General features: G+C 52.9%; 1 protein-coding gene across 3 annotated transcripts in view; it reads left to right on the plus strand.

Annotated features, from left to right (window-relative positions):
* Positions 1-23,815, plus strand: part of HIP1 (huntingtin interacting protein 1) — a 132,599-nt gene that overhangs the window by 71,833 nt on the left and 36,951 nt on the right. For all 3 annotated transcript variants that reach the window (XM_026658405.2, XM_026658407.2, XM_026658406.1), the window contains exons 2-5: positions 9,547-9,610; positions 12,335-12,477; positions 13,673-13,729; positions 18,439-18,519. In XM_026658405.2, the coding sequence (XP_026514190.1) occupies positions 9,547-9,610; positions 12,335-12,477; positions 13,673-13,729; positions 18,439-18,519 (345 nt within the window). The remainder of the gene's footprint in view (positions 1-9,546; positions 9,611-12,334; positions 12,478-13,672; positions 13,730-18,438; positions 18,520-23,815) is intronic.

The raw sequence follows: 23,815 nt of genomic DNA on the forward strand, positions 1-23,815 counted from the left end.
ATCTTACTTTAAAGGAAATTTCTTCCTTACTTTAACAGGAAAACCCAGTGGGAACCAGCCCTGGAACTTTTAGCTTGGAATTTAGCTTCCAATTTGGCCCAGGGACACTTGTCATGCTGTAGGAATGGATGGCTGAGGTGCCTTAGTGAGGCACCGATTCCCCCTCTCACTTTTCTCCACACATCAGCAGACTGGAGAGGCCAGTGCTCCAGGGACTTCAGTCTGTGAGCTTGTACCAGCTGTGGCCTTGGGGCTTTGCCAAGAGATTTGAGGGGGGTGTGACTGTGCAGAACTCTGTCTGCACTTAGTGGACAGTTCCTGTGCCCTGCTGCCCCTAGGAATACACTCAGCATTTTCTTCAGTAGAGACACTATTTTGGGGGGATGTGGGAGGGGCTGGTGGGATAAAGCGTGCCTTCCTGTGTGTTGCTGCCGATAATTGCCTCTCCGGAACCAGCTTCATACAGAGCTGCTGGAGCAGGAAGTGCTTTACAATGCTGCTCTTTCAGGGAGCGTTGAAAGGTCCCAGCCCCTTGCGGCTCCAGGAAACTCTTGGCCTTAAGAATGCCGAGTCCCATGCGTGTTCTTCCTTAACCTTCCGGGAAAGAGCGCGCCTCTTGAACTGCCTTGGAGGCGAGAAAAGGAGGCTCCCTGTGCCCCAGATTCCCTGGCTTTTGCTTTCCGCAACACGCAGCCAGAGAGACCTCATTCACCAAAGCACAGCTGCACCGAGGAGTCCCTTTAGGCAAAGCTCTTTCAAAGTGATACTGTGTCTGTCAGCTGTGCTTGTGGCCTCAGTCAGCCAGGAGCCCTACCTAGCAGCATCACGCTCGCCAGCCACTGCTATTTGTGTTGCTGAGGAAATGAAAAAGGGTGCGCTGAACTGAGGTGGTGGCTGGACAGCTTCATACTTAATCCCACTGGGTCAGATGGAAACGTACAGTACCCTAGATTTCCGTGCTCCAAGCAGCCCTGGTTCATAGTGCCTCCTATCGGATCAGGTGGCAGGATCGGGGAAGGGGGTGTTTTGGCACAGCATTTAAATGACAAAGCCTGGTATGATTTTCCTTAAAACTTGCAGCCAACGGTAGCACATTGGCAACAGCGAGATTACAGTACTGTGGTCTGGATGCTGCAATCAGGGTTGAGATTTCACTCTAAACTCTATTTTCAGGTACTTGATTATTACCTTTTGGTCTGAAATTTCTCCTGCTCCTCCTCAGCCCAGTTTGAACTATTTTTGGGGGAGGGAATGTGAAGAAACTCCGTTCAGCCATCTTTGAGTTAGTGGAGCAGCTCTCTAACCCACGCCCCTCTGGTCCTACACTCTGCCTTCTCCCCTCTTCAATACTTCTCTCCCACCTGCACTGAATGCCTTTTTATCACGCTGCCCTCTACAGTTAAAGCACCATCCTCTTCCTGGGTGACGTTTGTCCTTGTCCCATTGGGAGTCAGTGGGAGCTGCAGGTCCTCCTCACCTTTGGAAATCTGACTATTTATTTAGGTGCCTAGATATGGATTTATGAACCTCGCTTTAGGTTGACAAAAGCCAGCCAGTAACACTTGCAGCTCAGAGCTTGGAACGAATGTGAAGTTTAATGATCACACAATTAGATAAAGGACCTTGTCTGTCTATTTGAATTAACCCAACTAAAACCCTGGGCACACTCTTACCTCACACTTCGGGGAAACATAGAGCGTGATCCACTCTTGCTGGCCCATCTCTGATTTGATTGGACAGCCTTAGATTTCACACTCCAGTGGTCAGACCCAAACACCGGCTACCTTCCTTTGCGAAGTTGGTTTTATTTTCCTTATTCGTCTTAGTGTTTTAAAAAAGAGAGAGTGAGCAAAGTAAATACAAAAGCAGTGACTGTGAGGCTGGAACAGTCAGGTTGAAATTTCACATGCACTGAAGTCCGTTTCCTGCAGTGACAGTGTACGCACATGAAGTCTTCTGCTGCTAAACGTAAAGCTCAGATCCTGGTGCTGGTGTTAAATGCAGGCTGTGAGCTGTCTGGGAAGGACCCTGTGTGCCCCTTGTACCAGTGCAGGAGATATCTCTCCTGAGCTGCATGAGCTAATCCCTCACACTTAGTGTTGCATTACCTGTAGTTCTTGCAGTTAATTGCTTTCTATAAATACAAGTTCGATGCGTGGAAAGGGAAGAACGGTGTTTTAAAGGTGTCCCTTGACTCCAGCTGGACCCCGCTACCTATGCGCTTCTTCCTCGGGGCATAAGCTGACTGCAGACTGAGCAGCCTAGGAGGAAGTTTCCCCTACAGCCAGGTTATTCCATAATTGTCCACTGCAGGGTTTCTTTCAGCTGCCCCTAAAGCATCTGGTGCTGCTGGCCACTGTCACAATCCGGATACTGAACTAGGGGGGCCCCTGGTATGATCCAGTTTGGTGGCTCCTATGCTGACTAGTTCCTCCCATCACCTGTCTACTGAACTGCTCCAGAGGGAGCTCCGTGTAGTTTAAGCGTGTTGACAGTGAGCCACGCTGAAAGATGCTCAAGGGAGGATTGGGTGGGTAGGCTATGTAGCCCATGAGGGGAGGCAGAAGGGAACAGTGACCACACGGTAAAGGGCAAGGCATCTCTGGAGCCGGGCAGGTGCCTCTGAAGGATGTCTGAGTGGCTGCCCAGGTCCCACAAATGCTGCAGGTTTAAAGGCCCCCTAAACATTTTGACAATGTATTGCATGGGGGAATTGGATGACATTCTGCGACCTGAGTTCTACAGGAGGTCAGAAGAGAGGATCTAACGATCCCTTCTGGTCTTAAAATCTACGAATCCGTGAATCTGTACTACCTTAAAAATCCTAAGCGCCCTTTCTCCCAGGCTGGCTTGCTTGTCCTCCCTCGCTGAGGAGAACAGTCCTGATGAGCCACCGTTCACCTATGAGTGCATTATATGAGACGCAAGAGGGAGAGAACCTTTGCACGGTGGTGGGGTGGGGGGCATTTCAACCCTAAAAGGAATTCCTTTGCAGTATTTGAGTAACTGTAAACTGTGGGTTAGACTGGAAACTGCTTCTCAGCTTTGACTGGAGCTTTTGCTACCTGTAAATGCTAGGCTGTTGCAAGGGGCAGAGAGATGTTTGCTGTGGGCAGCGCTTGGCCGGTGCTTGTGCAGAAGGGTCTGTATGTCTGCTGTGCCTTGGGACCTATGTTTTGTGTAAGTGCTAAAGCCCCCAGTGCACTCTCCTCAGTCCTTTTCTGTTGTGATGAAGCCACAGTGGGGCCATCCTGAGACTGATGATTTTAGTAACATGTGGGGAGGATTGTAAGTACATCAGGCATTAGGAGGGAATTAGTCCCACCACTTTAATTGGCGGAGTCGATAATTATCTCCTGACTGTGCTGAGCCAGCCTGTTTCTCCCATTAATGTACCGTGAGGTTAATGGAGGCCAAATTTCGGCTGCTAGGTAAGAGATTGAAGTCCAGGACCTCCATGGTAGCATTTTCTGAAATGCTTCCAGCGCCACACGCAGGGCCAATTAGGCAAACTGCAGGGTCTCAATGCAAGGATGAGACGATGGTGTAAGGGGGAGGGGTTTAGATTTATTAGGAACTGGGGAAACTTGTGGGAAAGGGAGAGCTTATACAGGAAGGATGGGCTCCACCTAAACCAAAATGGAACCGGATTAATGGCAGTTAAAATTAAAAAGGTCAGAGAGCAATTTTTAAACCAGGGCTGGGGGAAAGCTGACAGATGCGGAGGAGCACGTGGTTCGGACAGAGACATCCCTTAGGGGAGGATCTATTAATGGAGATTATCTATGTCCTAGTAAGGAGGAGAGGATGGAAGATGATAAAATATGGGTAGGATGTGATGAGAAACAGTCAAATGAAAGAGTCCCACTCAATTACATCACAACATGTTAGACAGCTAAAAAGTGACAAGTTTTTAAAATGCTTATATACAAAGGCTAGAAGACTAAATAATAAGCTAGGTGAACTAGAGGGCCTCATATTAAATGAGGATATTGATATAATAGGCATCACAGAAACTTGGTGGAATGAGGATAATCAATGGGACACGGTAATACCAGGGTACAAAATATATCGGAAGCACAGAACAGGTCGTGCGGAGGGGGTGGCACTATATGTGAAAGAAAGCATAGAATCAAATGAAGTAAAAATCTTAAATGAAGCAAACTGTACCATGAAATCTTTCTGGATAGTAATTCCATGCTTGGATAATAAGAATATAGCAGTAGGGATATATTACTGACCACCTGGCCAGGATGGTGATAGTGACTATGAAATGCTCAGGGAGATTAGAGAGGCTATAAAAACATCAATAATAATGGGAGATTTCAACTCTCCCCATATGGACTGGGTACATGTCACCTCAGGACAGGATGCTGAGGTAAAGTTTCTTGACACCTTAAATGACTGCTTCTTGGAGCAGCTAGTCCTGGACCCACCAGAGGTGAGGCAATTCTTGATTTAGTCCTAAGTGGAGCACAGGATCAGGTCCAAGAGGTGAATGTAGCTTGGTAATAGTGACTATAATATAATTAAATTTAACATCCCTGTGGCGGGGAAAACACCACAGCAGCCCAACACTGTAGCATTTAATTTCAGAAAGGGGAACTACACAAAAATGAGGAAGTTTGTTAAATAGAAATTAAAAGGTGCAGTGCCAAAATCCCTGCAAGCTGCATGGAACGTTCTTAAAGACACCATAACAGAGGCTCAAAGTATAACCCAAATTAAACAACATTGTCAGAGAACCAAAAAAGTGCCTCTGTAGCTAAACAAGCATGTAAAAGAAGCAGTGAGAGACAAAAAGGCATCCTTTAAAAAGTGGAAGTTATATCTTATAAACTCTGGCAAATGAAGTGCAAAAATATAATTAGGAAGACCAAAAAAGAATTTGAAGAACAGCTAGCCAAAGACTCAAAAAGTAATAGCAAAAAAATTTGTAAGTACATCAGAAGCAGGAAGCCTGCTAAACAGCCCAGTGGGGCCACTTGACGATTGAGACTCTAAAGGAGCGCTCAAGGACGATAAGGCCATTGCGGAGAAACTACGTGAATTTTTTGCATTGGTCTTCACGGCTGAGGATGTGAGGGAGATTCCTAAACCTGAGCCATTCTTTCTAGGTGACAAATCTGAGGAACTGTCCCGGATTGAGGTATCATTAGAGGAGATTTTGGAACAAATTGATAAATTAAACAGTAATAAGTCACCAGGACCGGATGGTATTGACCCAAGAGTTCTGAAGGAGCTCAAATGTGAAATTGCAGAACTACGAACTGTAGTCTGTAACCTACCATTTAAATCAGCTTCTGTACCAAATGGCTGGAGGATAGCTAAGATGATGCCAATTTTTAAAAGGGCTCCAGAGGTGATCCCGAAAATTACAGGCTGGTGAGCCTGACTTCAGTACCAGGCAAACTGGTTGAAACTATAGTAAAGAACAAAATTGTCAGACACATAGATGAACATAATTTGTTGAGAAAAAGTCAACATGGTTTTTGTAACGGGAAATTATGCCTCACCAATCTACTAGAATTCTTTGAGGGGGTCAACAAGCATGTGGACAAGGGGGATTCAGTGGATATAGTGTACTTAGATTTTCAGAAAGCCTTTGACAAGGTCCTTCACCAAAGGCTCTTAAGCAAAGTAAGCTGTCATGGGATAAGAGGGAAGGTTCTCTCATGGATCGGTAACTGGTTAAAAGATAGGAAACAAAGGGTAGGAATAAATGGTCAGTTCTCAGCATGGAGAGAGGTAAATAGTGGTGTTCCCCCAGGGGTCTGTACTGGTACCAGTCCTATTCAACATATTCATAAATGATCTGGAAAAAGGCGTAAACAGTGAGGTGGCAAAATTTGCAGATGATACAAAACTACTCAAGATAGTTAAGTCCCAGGCAGACTGCGAAGAGCTACAAAGGGATCTCACAAAACTGGGTGACTGGGCAACAAAATGGCAGATGAAATTCAGTGTTGATAAATGCAAAGTAATGCACATTGGAAAACATAATACTAACTATACATATAAAATGATGGCATCTAAATTAGCTGTTACCCCTCAAGAAAGATCTTGGAATCATTGTGGAGAGTTCTCTGAGAACATCCACTCAATGTGCAGCGGCAGTCAAAAAAGCGAACAGAATGTTGGGAATCCTTAAGAAAGGGATAGATAATAAGACAGAAAATATCATATTTCCTCTATATAAATCCATGGTTCGCCCACATCTTGAATACTGCGTGCAGATGTGGTCACCCCATCTCAAAAAAGATATATTGGAATTGGAAAAGGTTCAGAAAAGGGCAATAAAAATGATTAGGGATATGGAACAGCATCCGTATGAGGCGAGATTAATAAGATTAATAAGGGGGGAGGGATAGCTCAGTGGTTTGAGCATTGGCCTGCTAAACCCAGGGTTGTGAGTTCAATCTTTGAGGGGGCCACTTAGGGATCTGGGGGCAAAATCAGTACTTGGTCCTGCTAGTGAAGGCAGGGGGCTGGACTCGATGACCTTTCAAGGTCCCTTCCTGTTCTAGGAGATAGGATATCTCCATTAATTTATTATAAAATTTAAAATTTTGTTTATTTTTTTAATTTATAAGACTGAGCAGGGATAAGGACCCGGGGTCCTGACGCCGAGGTTCACTATAATACTTCTCACTACCACAGCTGAGCAGGTGTTTAGTCCCCTCCTCGAGCTCTCTGGAAGCAGATCCTCCCAGGGTTCGCAGGCTGATCTTGCCTATTATGTCATTGAGAAGCTCCCCTTCCCTGGGGGTGGGCTCAGGATGCTATGGGCACCCCCAGGCTAGAGCGAACTCTGCACTGCACTCCCTGGTCCTGCGAGGGAGGACCTACTGTAGCTATTGTTGGAGAGGCAAGTACCACGGCAGCTCCTCTGTGTGTAGTTCCCCGAGTGCTGTCACTGCTGCGGGAGAGCTCTGTGCCCTGCCCTGCACGGTTCCTGCTGGGCTGTGGAGCAGATCCTTCTTGCTAGCGTATGCGCAGCGCGCCTCAGGATTCGTCACCGAATTTGGTCCACTGGTTGGATCACTAGCTTTCCTGGCTTGGGCTGGGTACTGGTGGGGAGTACGGCATGAACGCTGATCCATGGCGAGCAGATTTACCCATGCTTAACAGTGTGGGCAGGCACTAGCTCTTCAGGCAGCCTGTGGTTTGGAGACCACACGGAGCAGCGCAGAGCTGGCCCTGTTGAATTGACAGGGATGCTGCTGTGTCGGGGGACAGCTGAATCCAGAAGGAATCTGCCCCTCTCCCCGTCGTTTCACTGTCTGGACCTGGGGAGGGATGTAAAATCCGGTCCGTGCTGCCCGTTTGGTACAGCGCTAGGACTGTGCTGTGCCCCGGTGGGTGCATCCGCCCAGCACAAGCTGCGTCCCGTTAGCGGGCAGGGATGGGCAGGCCCAAGCAGTGCCTTGGCCGAATTCCTCAAGGCTGGTGTGGTCACTGGGGAGAAGCACTGCCTTGTATGGGTGGAAGCTCTCCCAAGGTGGGGGAGTTTCTTCTGGCAGCTGGGGCTGCGAGGAGGGCAGGGCTAGTGCAGGGAGCTGCCACCTTATCCTGTTTAAATCCCTCCTGTAAAGCTCACCTCCCCCGACAGATCGCTCCAGTCGGGCCTTGGTTGGGCGTGTGGCAAACTGAGACCTCAGCTTTGCTGCCAAACTCCACTGGGCTGATCGCAACCGCAGCCTCCTGCCTCACCCCCTTGCCAGATTCCCCTGGGGGTTGTGGCCTGTCTGTCATGCAGATTGGGAGCTCTCTGGGGTAGGAACTGGCTTATTCATCACGTCTGTACAGCCTCTAGCACAGTGGGGCTCTGGTCCTCGATTGGGGTTCCCAAGCATTACCGTAATATAACTGATGGGAGGCAGGGGGGGAAGCGTGTGGCAGGCATGTCTGACCGCAGCTGTATCTGCTCAGAGAGCCCCTGCTGCCCCTACTGGCCATTACCCTGCCAGGCTCAGGGGCTGCTCCCCAGGGCCGGTCAGCAAGCCCTCCTTCCCACAGCTAGGGGACAGGGCAGTGAAACTGATTTGTGGAGACTCCGGAGGGAGCCAACAAGGGGTTGAGCCAAAGCTGGATCTGGGCTCTTGGGCTCTGGAAGGCAGCAGCAGAGGATCAAGGACTAGCTCAGTCCCCTGTGGAAGGCCCAAAGAGGGAAAGCGGGGGAAGGGTGTAAATGCTCAGGGGAGGATCTGCCCAGACTACGTGAGAGGGTGAAAGCAGGAGAGGTGGGACCGTGTGAAGGAAAGAGGAACTTGGATTGACTAACCAAACCCATTCCTCTGTCAGGAGGGGTTCCCTCTTCATCTCCTTAGGGAGCAGTGGGAGCCCTGCCCCTGGAGTGGAATCGATCCCTGAGAGACAGAGCAATGGGGCTAAGCGGGACCTGCCAGATCTCTGCTCTCTGAGTCCCCTGCCCTGGGGACCCTTGTTGGACTGGGTCTGGCTCAGACTTCAAAGCACTGCCCTGTCTTGGTTTTGTGTGCAGGGCTCTTCCTCACCACAGGGGCAGGGAGCTTTCAGATTTAGAAGTGGAGGAGCCCAGCAGGCTGTGAGCCAAGCTGTGGGTTGCGTGGCTCTCTGAGCTTAGAGGAGTGTGGCGGATCAGGAGGAGGGTGTCAGACAGACAGGTGGCCCCTGCTGCTGCTCCCTCTCCTTCCCTTGAGTCTCCCTGTTTTTGGGATTGCCCCAGGCGCCAGGTGAGCAGTGTGTGGAGGAGGGGACTTTGCCCAGTGGTTTGGGGGTTTATCTGCTTCCCTGTGCAGGCTTGGGTGGAAGCTGAGCGACAGCATCACCATTGGCTCCCCTCCTTGCCCCTGTTTGGGGAAGGTTAACGGAGTGGTTCCTGCCCTGCCTCATCTCCCAGTGCATAGTGGACAACCCGTGGCCAGGAGCTGGGTTCTCTCCTCCATCCCTGCCCCAGGCTCCATTACCCCACTTTTGCATTTTGAAGCCTACATTGCCAGCACTAGAGAACTAGCCTGTCTCCTCCCCAATGTGCCAGGGGATCCGAGGGCTGGGTTCCCTGGGTGCCCAACCTGGACTAGGACTGGGCCCTTGCTATCCTGGGCAGCTGCCCTCTGCATTTGGCACCAACAGCATGGTGACTCCCAGCCCCACCATGAGCCAGAGCCCGCTGGCTCCATGACCGTTGTCCCAGGGCAGGGAAGTGGGTCTGACTCTGGCTTCATTTCCCTTTGCCCTTCCCTTGCCGGAGAGGGGCAGGTGTGGGGGATTATTCTTTGTAGTCACTGCTTAATTGCCTCGTTATTGTGCTGAGCAAATGAATCCTGGCATCAGCTGAGCGTGGCCGCTCCTAGAAATGCATTTGGGAGTTGGCAGAGTCCAGCTGGCATGGGAGAGCGGCTGCGTCCAGAGACAGGCGCCTGGATCGATACTAGCCATCAACAGGTGCAGGAAGCGAAGGGAGCTGTGTATGTGGCTGTGGGAGGATTTGAATCAGCCTGTGACCCTGACCACCCCCCATGCCCTTCACAGCTAATGCTCACATACCCCTTTTCTGTTTTTCAGACCGTCAGCATCAATAAGGCCATTAACACACAGGAAGTGGCTGTCAAGGAGAAACACGCCAGAAATATCCTTTTCAGAGTTGGCGGCAGGACAAGCGAGCGTGGGAGTCGACTGGAGACGGGCTGGAAGGCAGGTGGAGGTACAGGTGTGGAAGTGGGCAGAGAGCAGCCATCATCGCAAGAGCCCCTAATGGATTGGCTGCGGCCGACGTCGCGGGGTTCCCCGCTGCTGAATGGAGGGCTTAGAGCCAAAATCCCACTGGGATCCCCTCTGCCCAGCAGGAGGAAGAGTGGGATTCCTGAAGGGAAGTGTCCGAGAGGGCAAGGGAGGGTGGTGGGGAGTGATTCTGGCACGGCACTACCCTTTCTCTCCCGGTGCTGTAGCCTTGCTCTGAGCAGGTCTGTGCCCGCTGCTGCTTGGAGTTGTGTCCATGCTTGGTGCTTCCACCACTGACATCCCCCCCGGAGCTGCCCCAATGGTAGCAATGGTGGGAAATGTTAGCGTGGAAAGGCCTAGCCAGGCAGAGGGGCCGTAGCTGCAAGGGGGAGGGTGTTATCATTCCTCGCTGGTTACCGCCACCCTAATGAGCTTTAGCGCGGTTATAAATACCAGGTGTGCTTAAGCTGAACGGCCCAAAGGTCTGAATAGTTACGATCCCGCTGAAGAAGAATGTATTTTGGCAGCTCTGCAGCTGACCGGGAGCCAGGAACGTGCAGCAGGTGCAGCCTCCAAATCATTCCACTTTGTCGGGAGAAGAACTGGGGAGCGTTTTGCTTTCTGAACCCATGGGGTTCTGCATCGCCCAGCTCCCAGCTCCAGGGCCAGGCAAGTGGGGGCGGGAGAGAGTCCAGCCTAGAGGCTCTGGGGACTGGTGGATCCTCTGAGAGCTGTCGCTGAAGCTCCTGGGCCATTGCTGTCAACGCATGGAAGGGTTCAGGACAAGTGATACCTGCCAGTGCTGGGAATGGGGAGCTGGAGACACCAGGGCCCCAGACCAGCCTGGACTCAGTGACAGACCGAATTCTCCTAGGCGCTCTGGGGACTCAGCCCCAGTGTGGGTGTGGGGGGATCTTCCTGAGGGGGTCTCTTTGGAGGGGAGAGGGCGTGGTGCTGGAAGGGGGGGCTGCTTGGTTTGAACCCCCATGGCACAGTGTGTCCCTGGCCTGAGGCAGTGATTTGGGAACAGCCCGTCGCCTCTCCCTCGCTGGGAAAGAACAGCACGTCCCCAGCCGTTGGAAGTTCTCTGCTGCTTAGCTGAGGCTTGAGCTCTGGGCTGCAGGTTGGCTGTCTGGTATGGGGGAGCTCAGCTGGTGGGGGGTGTGCTCATTCCACCTTCTTGAAGAGAAACAAGCTCCAGCGGCTTACAGGAGCAGCCGCCTTGATTTATCTGACGGTGGGATGTCTGTTGCAGGGCTGTTTCCAGGCTGGCATTCTGCAGGGGGCCCTTTTGTTTTTGTCTCAGGCCTGATTTCAATGGGAAAGCTGTTAGTGCACGGGAATCCCAGGCCTGGAGATAAAGCTCCACTGCAGTCCTGTTGGCTGTTAGCTTCTTGATGCAGCAGGCTGTCTGCCACGCCGATCCCCTTTCTGCATTCCTAGTCTATAGCAAGAGTTAGCGTGGCTGTTCTGCTCCCCAAAGCATTATGCAGGGGTCTGTAAAAAACAGCCCTGCGCCGGCCTCAGGTGACAGGACCTAGACGGCCTGTAGGCAGAGCTCTCGAGTGTACCAGATTTAGGGGGACATTCTGTATTTCCACTTTATCGGGATGCCTGATCCACTGCCCACTGAGGTGGGCAATGAGAAACTGCTTCACCTCCCCTGCAGAACAGCTGTAGTCAAGGGAGATCCTGAGTTCAAGCCTCATCTCTTCCATTCACTACTACTTCTACTTCTGTGCATTTCCTACCCCGTATTGCTGACCCAGGCTTCAGCCCCCTGCCTTATGAGACCGACAAGTATCAGCCCCTCCCAATTTGACTAAGAAATTGCACAAGGTCACTGGAGGCAGAACTGGTGTGGACCCTAGATCTTTAATCTAGCACACCCAAATTTCAGCCACTCAGCCATGCTGCCTTTAGACTGACTGTGCCCAGTTTGTGTGCTTGGCTGTCCTAGCTGCAGCTACCCTTCTGTCCTCCCTGAGCCAGGAATCAAACCCAGGTATTGTGGCGTCCTCCCCCGCCCTTTTGCTCTAGCAAATAGTTGAGTAATCCACTGGCCGTGTGTGTCACATTCTCCCTCTAGTGGCTGGTCCACACAGAGGGGAGCAGCTGCTGCTTTAGCCCAGCGGTCTGGGCTGGGGATCTGAAGGCCCAGGACGGATGAGGGGCAGAAGGTACATAGCAGATGTGTGTACGGCAGGGGGTTCTGGGCAGTTCCAGTGACAGCTGGGGAAGAAAGCAGCCAGGAGAGAGGAAGAGCAGCCGCTGGTTCCAGCAGCTCTGCTGGCTGGTTCTGGTTTGGAAGCACGTTGTTGGCTGGCGCCCTGAAAGGATCCTGCTTCCTTTCCCCAGCACAGCAGGGCCTGTGCACTCCGGGTACCTAGTGCCTTTTGCTGATGCATGCTGGTTGTCTCATTGCGTGGGTAGAAACCTCTCCGCAGGAGGGGAGTTCCCAGTTGCTCTCTACCACTTCGCACTGCCTTTGGGATCCAGAACAGGGTGAGGGGATAACTTGGGAACAGCCAGCAAGCCTCACTGTCTCTGAGCGATTGTGTTTTGTGGGTGTCCCTGTCACTTCTGTGCACTCCGAGCTAAGGGATTGGCTTTTCCTTAGCCCGCCTCTCACCATGCATCCTGGGAACCCACCACGAGAAAGGAGCTCAGACCTTCTGGTCCGTCGTGAACCGACTCCCCCTCTCCAGCAACGCCGTGCTCTGTTGGAAGTTCTGCCACGTGTTCCACAAGCTCCTCCGCGATGGACACCCAAATGTACGTGCACGGCCGTGTCGCTAATAGTGCCAGATGGGGGGCGGCACAGGAGAGGAATACTGTGAATGCCTCAAGTCCTTTCAGCCCCTATTGGGCCAGGAATAGGAAGACCTGAGAGGCCACCTAAGTGTTGCCAACTCTTGTGACTTTTATTGTGGGCTTTGCAATATTTTGGTGTTTTTCTTAAGGCCCCAGCTCCTGGAGTCCTGTGACTATGTGGGAATCTCAGCTTGCATTTAAAAAAAAAAAATACCGGTTGCAGAGCAAAGCACAAATCCTAAAGGTCCCAAAGCCGGGAAGGTCCATAAAAACACCAACCATTTATTATTAAAAAATATTGTGATTTTAAGCTGTTCTCATGATTTGTGCCCTCCTGGAGTTGCCAATGTGCACTCATCACTGGAAAGTGGGGGCAGTGAGGGGTGATGAACAGGGTGGGAATATGTTGGCATTTATTGCCTCTGTTCCCCCACCCCCAGCTTTCTAGCCTGCCCCACATCATATCTGTTTCCCACCCCTACTTCCTTAAAGAGTCTGATGAGCCCCAGCCTGTCTGTCCTGCTGTGCCGTGGCCCCTGCGCGCTCCTGGGTGCTGACAGGCCCAGCTCTGCAGCAGACTAATGGCAAGAGTAGAAAGGGTTAATGCATCATCGCCCCCCCCCATCCAAAAGCTGAGCCCTGGGAAGGGAGACAAGTATTCACCCCAGGACTAACCCTGCAGCCCTCACCATTCCCTGCCAGTCAGCCAGCGCTCCGCTCATCCCCATTCTCTCCTCTCCTCTCCGCTAGAGGCCTAGGAAACCCACTCCCTCCGCCATGTGGATTTAAACAGCAGTAATGCTGTGCCTCCCTCCCCCTTCCGTCAGAGAGCCTCAAGCCAGTTACAGTCAGGGACAAATTAAGCCCTGTATGAGGTGGGTAAGACGGGATGGTCCTTTCCACTGTACAGATGGGGAAACCGAGGCACAGAATATCAGTGACTTGCCAATGATGACACAACTAGTCTGGGACAGAGCTGGGACTAGAACCCAGGAGTCCTGATCTTCATTTCTTGCTCTAATCACAAGATCAAACTTGCCCCACTAGCTAGAGCTTTCCCCTCTAGGGCCAGGAGCCTGCGAACGTGGCTGGCTCTCTGGCAGCTCCTGTGCCCCTTCTTTGCTCTCCAATGGCCTCCTCTCAACTTCCCTTCCAGGTCCTGAAAGACTCTGTGAGGTACAAGAACGAGCTGAACGACATGAGCAGGATGTGGGTGAGTGGCTGGCTTGCCGTGGGGGAATTTCCTGCTGGCGCTCAAGCTGGGAGGTGGTGCTAGGAAGTGCTGCGCCTCTTAAGGGAAGAACAGCAGGCCCTGGTGATGGTTTGCCAGGTACTTTGTCCATGGAGCAATAGGCAGAGCCTGACTGAAGCTAGGCAGACAGCTGCCTTCCTCCTTCCCCTGGCCTAAGACTACCCAGAGCGTGTCTCTCCCCCGGCTGCAAGCCTGTATCACAGAGAAGCAGTTTCAAGCTGAAGCTGGCTCCCCATTGTCAGCGTGATTGGCATCTCCCCCCAGAGAGACCAGGCTCGGGATCGTTGTGCCCTTGGTGTCGCGTCTCGAGGAGGCGGGGTGGAAACCAGAGATGTACAGTCAGCGCTGTTTGGAAATCAGAGCTCTGCTTGACTTTCTAAAATCTTGGCTCCTCATTGCTCCAGAATGGCTTGGCCTAGAAACGCCAGATCTGTCTGCCTGGGTTGGCCTTGCTGAGAGGAGGGACCCAGCCTGAGAGATTGCATTGAGCTGAGTTTATTATGAAGAACATTTCTAACAGAGCTCCTGCTGCTAGGCCCCAGCAAGTGGAAAGGTGGCAAGGCTGGCCTCCAAGAAGGGGGTTGGAGAGTGGCAGTGTCACAAGTGCAGGTGGAGTAGCCCAGAGCCTGAGCTTGCCCAATCATGTTGAGGAGCGCAGGGAGCCCCAGCAGCCTAGTGGAGATGGGGACATGCAGTGGGGCAGGTGAGAGAGGCCGTGGCAGGTGGGGAGTGCAGGGAAAGGCCTGGGGTTTCAAATGTTCAGTGTGGATAGATGCCTCTTCCCCTGAACCATTGCCCTATACGCTGTCCACTAAGCCGATATGCTGCCCAGGGGCCTTCACACACACCTCCCCTGGGCTTGCGAACGTCTGGCCAAGGGAAATCCTTTGAGGATCCTCACAAAATCTGTAAAAAATCCTAAATGGAGCAGAGCTCCTCTCCTGCAGAGGTCAGACAGAAACTCAGGGTGAGCTGTGGGAGCTCATTTGAAATAGGCGGGGGCAGTACAAGAAATTCATAAACAAAAACCATGTGAAAGGCGAGTTATGGTTGAAAGTTAGTTTCGCTGGAGTCCAGCGAACACCCAAAATATTGCCCTGGCTTCACAAAAACACCCCAGCCCCTTCTCCACCCAGACGCTAGACAGCCTGGATGCTAGCAGCTAAAGGACCTGGCCACCCAGTTCTTTACTCTTTGTCCTTCACACTGTCCACCCAGCCTTAACTTTGCCTCCTGATGCACTGGGCAAAAATATACACAGAGGTCAAGATGACACAATTGTATAATCCCAATTCTCATTCCCGGGATCCATGTCCCCTGGAAAAGGGGTGAGTTTTGACTCTGCACAGGGTGTGGACTGTTTTTGTTGGAGGAGGCTGGGAAAGGCACCAGCTCATTCTTAATACGTGAATGGCGATTATTTTGGTTTGACATATTCCTGATGTATCTGCTAGTGGTTTTCAGTCTCTCCTGAGTGACTGTGAAGGCAGGAGTGTCTCTGTCTCGAGACCCCCTGTCTCGTTGGGGACAGTATGGGTGTTTTCCCATTTGAGGTGGGGGCGGGGGTTCCCTAATAATCAGTTACAAAAGATTCCAATCCCAACAGCTAATTTCACACAACACAGAGTTTTGAGAGGGTAAGGGTCCATACTCACAACCTAAGGTGCTTTGTGAAGGCCAAATATGGCCACTGGGCATTCTGTTACCTGGCAGAAAACAAGTAAAACCCAACCAGCAACTGGGGGGGACCTATTGACTTCAGTAATGGCTCTTTGCCCAGGGGGCTGCATGAACAGAGCCCTGTGGAAGTCAGTGGGGCTCCACAAAGGCACAGGTGTCAGCCGCATAGGCGCTATTGCAGGACTGGGGCCCAGTACACTAGCCATGGTGCCTGCTGTTGGTGTAAGGGCTGAGATGGGACCTGTTTAGAATGAGCCATGCTTGCCCTGCAGCCCCCTCTAGCCACATCACAAGGAGTGTGTTGTCCGGTTGGATGTGGTTCAAAGCTGATGTGGGCAGATCAGGAGCCCTGTAGCAAACACAATTGGTTGTGCAGGATCCCCTTTGGGACGGGGCAGCGTTAGGAGATTCCCCTCCCCACTGCTGAGTACAGTTATTTAATATCGTAAGATCTCCTCGGTACCTGAGCCGGGGTGGCAGGAGAGCCCGCTGGGCTGCTGCCAGTTCCACAGCTGCTTGTGGAGTTCCACCACTGACCGTCCAAGCTAATGTGGCAGACGAGATTTCAGAGGGAAGACCAAGGAGCTACGTGAGCAGGTGCTGAGCCAACTGACGCCATGAAAATGCCTGTGGTTGACTTGGGATACGAAGCAGAACTGTCAGGAGAATGAAAAGCAACAAGCAGGATCCACACACTGCAGCCAGAGAGCAATAGGCGCATGGGGCAGAGGCAGCCCTGTCTTAGGCTCTGTCTGGGAAGTCCTTGTCATCAGCAACACCCAGTTCTTTTGGCAGCTTTGCCTATACCATGCTGTGGAGAAATGGGCTGCAGCTAGATGAACACTCTCTTTCCACAGGCCAGGGATGAATTCACTTGTTGCTAATAGACTAAACCTGGCCCCACAAAGGCTCTTGGGTGCTGTACGGTACGTCAAATAAGAAATTCACTAAGTAACAAACAAAAATAGTTCTCTGTGATTCTGCTATAACCTCCCTCCCCCTCGCCCCCAACCCCAGCACCCTCTGTGCAGAATGGGGAGCTGGAGCTGGGAGACGTTAAGTGGCTGTCATTAAAATGAGTCAAACAGGAAGGATTACGAATTCCGAAAAGAGGCAAATGAATTGGCAGCGTGCACACCCAGACAGACGTGCAGGCAGTGTCCTACGGGCCCAGGCGCACAGACACACACACAACTTTTTGTCTTGCTTTGGGTTCCGCTCTGTCCTTCGACAGGTTCCATTCATTGGGGTTTTCCCTTCTGGTCCCAGGGATGTGTTTGTATGATGCTAACCAGCGGGCAGCAGTTTTCGTGTGCTCCCAGCACATCTCTGCTGGCCCTCCCTCTCCCCACCACGCCCAAGCAACACCAGTGACTCCTCTCAGCTGGGGCAGAATTTGGCACCTGTCCTTTTTCTTCGATTGCAAATACTTTCCCATCCCCCTCCTTGGGCAGTAGGCGTTATGCACTCGCTGCCTGCTTTGGTTAGCATTAAACCAGCCCTGTGCAAGTTGCTGCCATTGGAAACAGGTGAGTTGCCATCTCGTCTCTGTGTAAGTTCAGCCATTTGTTCCCTGCCCACACCTGTGAGCCTTGTGCCTCTAGGTAGCTGTGGAACCCCTTGAAATGGTGGAGTATAGCGCTGCTAGGGAACCAAGCGGTGGGGTTAGCCCAGAAGCAACAGATGCTCAAAGGGGGCCCACTGTGAACTGTAACCTGGCAGGCTGGGGGGCCACCTGCGCTCAGAGCTAAGCGTGCACGTAGGGCCAGAGCCAGTCTCAGATGCTCCCACTCACTTCAGTGGCAGAATTTTGCATTCAGTATGAATTGTTAAAATAAATAAAAATCTAGGGTATTTCAACCCCCTCCCCTGTACCGAGGTGCTGGTTAAACCCCAGCTCTGCAGAAGCAGGAGACTTACAATTGCAACGCTGGTACCAAGGCCAGCTAGTCTGGTTAGGGATTCTGCCAGTCCAGCAGCTAACTTGGCTGAGTGTCCCAGTTATTGGCTGAATAATGCTTCATGCAGAAGGGGGCCATGCCAGTTAGTCTCTGATTGAATACATCTGCTGCACACCTCACCCTGAGACCCCCCCAGAGGCTGCCTGAGCCTGTTCACCCTGATTTTTAAACATGGTATCAAGATCTTCAGGGATATGTTGGGGGTAGAGGTCAGATATCGGAGCCTAACTCTTCTGAGCCTTATCATGCCATAGTCCAGGGTATCTACAAAGGTGACAACAGCCCACTTGCCAAGATGCATCCCAGCTTGTGGGTAATGTTCTCCTAGTGGATGGGAGGATATTCCGGATCAGTGATGTGTGGTCTGGTGTATGCCACGTGCTGTAAAGATTCATTCCCTCCTTGCTGTGAGGTTCCCCCCCCCTTCCCTGGGGTTTTTAACAACATGCTGATCAGTCTGTCTAGCAGACCGAGATGAGCATGGTATAAGGACCAATCCTTTTGGCTTGGTCTGGCACTGTCAGCGATTGTGTTGCATGCAGCGACTTGGCTAGCTTGGGAAACAATGGGGGAAATGCTATTGTGTGTGTCCAGTATTGAAACAGCCAGCAGAGCCCAGGAGCTGGGAGCAAAGAGACCTTGTCCTGCAGTGAGTGCCTCGGGAAACAGGGAGCCCTGGGAACGGAGAATGTGGGCTGCAGATAGTTATTGAATGGTGTCGAAAGATTAGTGACTTGAAATGTGCAACGTAAGTAAATACAGGGGGTGACGCACCCAGTGGCTGAGCCAAGTGAGCCGTTTGTGTACTGGGGCGAATAAACAAACCCAAACAAGAGGGACGACAGGAATGTATAAAGCACAGGGGGAGATTTTGTAGGCCTGAGTCCTAAAGGCGTCATGCGATTCCAGAAGCTGCCGGCCTCTCCAGTAGGGAAGGTGCAAACCTCAGCATCCCAGAGCAGCCGGGGGCAGGCTTCTCACCAGCATCAGACCCTGGTGCCTCATTTTCTGCTTTCTCCTGTTCCACAGAGTCATCTGAGTGAGGGCTACGGGCAGCTGTGCAGCATCTACCTCAAACTGCTGAGAACCAAAATGGAGTTCCATACGAAAGTAAGGCCGCTTCTCGTCCCCGCCTCCTTTCTTCCCTCCTCCCCTCCAAACAGACCAGGCTCTTCCCACCCACATCTGATCCATTGATTTAGTTGGGGATTGGTCCTGCTTTGAGCAGGAGGTTGGACTAGATACCTCCTGAGGTCCCCTCCAACCCTGATATTCTATGATCCATTCCAGGAAGCTGAGGTCTGGTGATGGAGTCTCCTTCAGCTCCACCCGTTCAGTCCCCCAGGGGTACATTCTCCTCTGTGAGCTAGGCTGGGAAGCAGAATTATCACTCTGGAGACATCTAGGCTGCAGGCTAAGCCTGGGTCTGTGGGCTCAGTGCTTCCGTCCGCCCGGCAGTGGAAATGTGGGTTTACGATTGCTAGGCCCCGGTCTCACAGCCGTGTCCAGACTGCACCACGCAGACCTGCTGACTCGGGTCTGCAGCCTGAGCACAATGACAGGGCTTGGTCCTGAGCCTCAGTGGGGCTCGGGGTCTCACCCACCCCTTAGCGGTGTCCTGGGTCCTGAGCGCTTGCTGGCCTGAGTCAGACTGATCTGTGTGTGCACGGAAGGGGGGCTTGGGCTCAAACCTGAGCCAGAGCCTGGGCTTAATGTGCCGTGTAGACGCACCTTCAGTGCCCCTTGTGTCACATGCTTCCAGCCAGCTGGTTGTGCTGGCAGGACACAGAACTAATGTCAGGACTGAGCTCTGGAGATCCCAGGAGTGACCCATTCACTAACCTCCCACCCAGGAGGCCTAGAGCTGGTCGTTGCCACCCCTTGAATTAACACTGCATTGCTGTTGGGAGGCTTGTGTGCCCCCCACCCCACCACCTTGGCAGCATCTCTCCCACTGCTGGACGTGGCACTCTGGCTGGGCCCCGGAGTCAGGCCTTGTCTTTCACTTGCTGGCCGGGGCCCGGCTGCCCCAGGGTACAGGACTGTGACATAAACTGTCAGCTCCTTGTGTCGCCGCAGCGTTCCTTAGCTGGAGTCTCGGCTAGGAAATGCCAGACCCTGCTGGGAGCTGCCTGCCTTTGTCTTGGGGTGCAGTACTCCCACCAGCCCTGCACTGGGAAAGGTGGCAGCTCCATCCTGCTTGCTGAGCTGGGCAGTGTGGAGCAGGCAGTGGCAGGCCCCTCTGGGTGCTGAGAGCTCCCTGCAACACACACACAGGTGGAAGGAGGGCTTGAGTAGCTGGGAAATGGGAGCATGAGGCCTGCCTCTCCTCCTCGGGACGGCCATGGTGGCAAATGCTCTCCAGGACTGGGTGAACATGGCCTTCGGATCCCAAAGCAGGGCCGTGGGCTTTGCAGGAGCGAGGCTGTTAGACCCAGACTCAAGAGCCGCTGTCTTGTTCCCCAGAGCTGCGGCAGCGAGGAGGCAGAGTCGCAGGGGGAAGAGGAGACCCTACTGGCTGTGTAAAGGGGCCTCCTCAATGAGCTCCCAAAGCGGTTCCCTCCAGAGGGGCCCTTGGGCTAACCCCGAGGGAGCTGCAGGCAGAGCATTCACAGCGAGAGGAATTTGCTTCCTCTCTGGCTCTGCCAGAGCTTTGGCTTTGAGGCAGGCTGCAAAGCTCCCCCTTTTCTCTCAGCGATGGGCTGAGATGCATGAGGGGTTACTGCAGTACGCTACCCTGGCGGGTTGGTGTTACTGGCCAGTTACAGACCCTAATCTTGAGAAGGTGAATGCTGCAGTGCTCAGATCCTGTGGTGATGGGACATGGACCGTACCTCTGTCCCCCCAAGGGCACTCTCGTGGGCAGACAGAGTCCTGCATTTCTCCCATGTTTCTTTCAGTGGCCCCTTGCCAGGCAGCGCCTGTGTTGCCTTGTATCTCCCCCCCTCCAGCTCCTGCGGGGGGGCTGAGCAGCTGGCGAACGCGAGGCCTGCTCAGCCCTTGGGCTCTCCCGGCCCATTTGCCTCATGGAGCTGGTGACTAGCATGTGCTGTGTGGGCGAGGGCGCCCGTTCCGCAGTGCAGCTCCTCGGCGTGAATCCAGCCTTGCCAGGTAGCTGACTGCTGGATTTAAAGTGTAAGTGCAGTAAAAACCGCTCCCTTTGGGGAACGGACAGGGCTGGACGGGAGCTAGTGTGATGTGGGGCTGGTGCAGTGGGGAAAGCTGTACCAGTTCCCCACACTGGGTAGAGTTATCCCGGGGTGGCCCCGAGTGGACACTCGCAGTCCGGTAGAAGAGCAGCCTTTTCCCCCCCCCCCCCTTCATTTTAGCTTAACCCCTTCCCGTGTCATGAGCGAAAGGGGGGTTATAGTGGGGTAGCTGCACTGCTTTAAATTCACCCCGAAGTTAGATCAGAACAACTTTCCCATGTAGCCGAGGCCTAAGGCTTTGCCCTTGCAGCTTGTCTAAGGTAAAGGGAGAGTTAGCAGGTGCCTGGGTGTAACGGCTTTATGGGCGGGGAATGGAGGCCTTCTCCTCAGAGCCTTCCACTGGGGCAGTGGTGAGTCGGAGCACTCTGGACTCTCGCAGAGATGGGGCAGTCACAGTGGGACTCCATGGCTTCCTCTGGAGATGACCCTGCCCCCACAGTCCCCCTCCCAAGCACGGGACCTAGGGCAGCTTGTGCTGGCTGGATTGGCAACAAGCTCCCGGAAGGAAACGCATGTGGATTTGTGCAGAGCTGATGCCACGGAGAGCAGCCTTGTCCCTGTACAGCTGCGAAGCCTGGAACCTGTGGAGGGTGCTGGTGTGTGGCCTTCTGCGAGGTTGGGGGAAGCCTCCCATGGAGCCACTGCTCCTCTCCTGCCGTGCTCTGTGGCTGGCTCATGCGGGCAGAGAGACACGCGTGGCTTCTAGGGTTGAAGGGGAAGTGAAACCTAACCCAAGTGCCTGTGGCCAGGTGTGAATAACAGGGGAGCTGAGACGCAGATGGGAATGGCCAGGTGCAGTCAGCACGGCTTTTCCTTGAGGGGGGCTGTTTATCAGCAGAGAGCAATACAAGCTAACACAAGAACACGTCCTCCGGCCCGGGGTTCAACCCAGCATGAGCAGCCCAGCCTCCCTGTAAGCATCTCCTGCCTGCTGGCTCCCAAGCAGGCCGTCTGTAATCAACCAGGGTGCCTCTGCAAGGGGGAGCTGAGCTGAGCTCCAGCCCTTGTTCCCCAGGGGCAGGCAGTGCCCAGTCCATGCCTTGCTCTGTGACTCCCCACTCAGTGCTCCGAGATCTCTTCGCCCGGCTGGATTTGTGGGTTAGATTTCATTTCAGGGGGGAAAATAGCGTTTTGGTCAAATCTGCTGCAGCTTGAATGCAGGTTGTTGTGCTGCCCTGAAGCCAGCCTGGAAATAAGATTTACTTGTGCTCATTAAACAGTCCAGAGCTCCTGGTACAAGAATTGGGGTGATAGCCCCGTGGTCCTGGCCCCTTACACAATGGCTAATCACATGCTGCCCAAGCTCTTGTGCATTGTGAGCTGTTTAAGGTGAGTGGCTGCATGGATGAAATCATCTCTGTACGTCATTTTCTAATCCGAGTGTGCAGGTGCGCTCTGGGCTCCTGGGCTGAAAGGTGCTGAGCGAACGTTGGTTTTTATAGCTGGTGCCCAGCGGGAGGGTGGGGAACCAGCCCGGACTAGGGTTTTCCTGTCTCTGGTCTGTCTGCATCACAAGCTCCTCCTGAATCTGATTAGAATGCGACTCCTCGCAGGTTTGCTGGCTCCCGGCCTGCCATTGTACCTCCAGCCAGCTCACCACCGCTGCAGCCCTTTTAGCAACGATCTCGGAGGGTGACGGAGAGAGTATTATAGAAAGGAGTCTGGCATGGTACTGGGAAGGAATGTGTGGATTGAGCATATTGTTAAGGCAGCTGCTTTCTTATGCCTATGATAATTAAAATAAAGGATTGTCTTTTATAAAAGAATGTACCATGCCGGCTCTGTATATGTGTGTAAAAACCGAATGCTGAGCACTTACATAGCTACTGTCATCCCTGTGATCCCTGGATCTTCAAGTGCAAGAACAGGAATAATAACTGGCTATAATTTACTTGGTACTTGGAGTGGTTTCCCTCTAAAGCTCTGTACAAACATGCGTGCCCCCTACATTGTGGCTTTTGTATCTGCGCTGTGGTGCAGGTGAGCTCTGCTTCTCGGGTGTGTAAACCTCTGGGCTGCGGTCTGGGGCATGCTGGAGCTGTGAAGCTTACTGCTCCACCTGATGGTGATGGGGTGGTGGTTGCTGGTTTGGCCTCTCGTTCTCTCTCTCGGGACTCTTGATTATAATTACCTCTGAATGACTTTTTTAAAGCTGCCTTGATGCCAAGCCTATATTATCTACCCAAGATCTAAATCTAATTAGGGCTGTAATTTAGTCCTCCCTGAAAACCACCTGGAGATGATAATTTGGTTACCAAGGTGGCATGTAGAAAAGGCTTCATCTTCTGGAGCGGTGATACCAGCCATCCCCTCCCCCGTGCGCGTGGGGCAGATGAGGTTACAGATTCTCTGCTTGGCTCTCTGCAGCTAGGAAGATCATGTGTCCTACATGCTCCATCATCTTCCACTCTAACCCAGGAGTGTCCAACATACAGGCCCGCTGCAGATACTGATCCTACCTCCATGGCCGTCTCTCTCTTCCCCAGGAGACAGAGCCGCTAGGCAGAGGAGTAGAGGCGCCCTGCCTAGGATGGGGAGGCTGGGGGGCTCAGGGCAGTAGTAATGAGATAAGGAGCCGTTAGTAGGGCAATGGGAACCAAAGTTGCTGCCTGCTACTGGCTGTCTGGTGCCTCTTTGAAGAGTTGGTGGCCTCTGAGTGAACAGGTGTCCAAAGCACAGTTAAACCTCTGAGCCTGCGTCAGAGAGGCCAAGGAATCAGGGGCCCATGGGGAATGTCCCTCCCCTTCATCTGGCAGGAGTGGGAGCAGCTGTGTGGCTAGCTGGAGGAGGTGGGGTCAGCCAGCAGCAGATGGGGCGCAGTACTTGCGGGGCACGAGAGGAGGCAGCTGCCAGGGTCGCCCCAGAGCCCTTCTCCTGTAAGTCGCTGCCCAGGTCAGAGCAGCTGAGCCACATGAAGTGTGGCCTTGCTGTGCAACTTCGGCCTGAGGTTGTGGTGTGCAGCTGTGAAAGCTGCTGGCCCGGTGTGCCTCGCTGGGTGGAAACTAGATGGATGTGTGACCGTTCGTCACTGTTCAGTGCCTTTGAAGCCCATCGTGTGACTGTGTATGTGTAAACTGCAGCGGCATTTTCCTGCACTGGACATTGCCCGTGGGCGCTTAGATGGGAGCCAGCGGGGTGGCTTTTCAAATCCAGAGAGCTGAGGGCGGTGAGCAGTGAGCCTAGCCTGTCACTGAGGG

The sequence above is a fragment of the Terrapene carolina genome, unplaced genomic scaffold (genome assembly GCF_002925995.2).
Source record: "Terrapene carolina triunguis isolate 2854851 unplaced genomic scaffold, T_m_triunguis-2.0 Scaffold440, whole genome shotgun sequence".
Classification (NCBI taxonomy): Eukaryota; Metazoa; Chordata; order Testudines; family Emydidae; genus Terrapene; species Terrapene triunguis.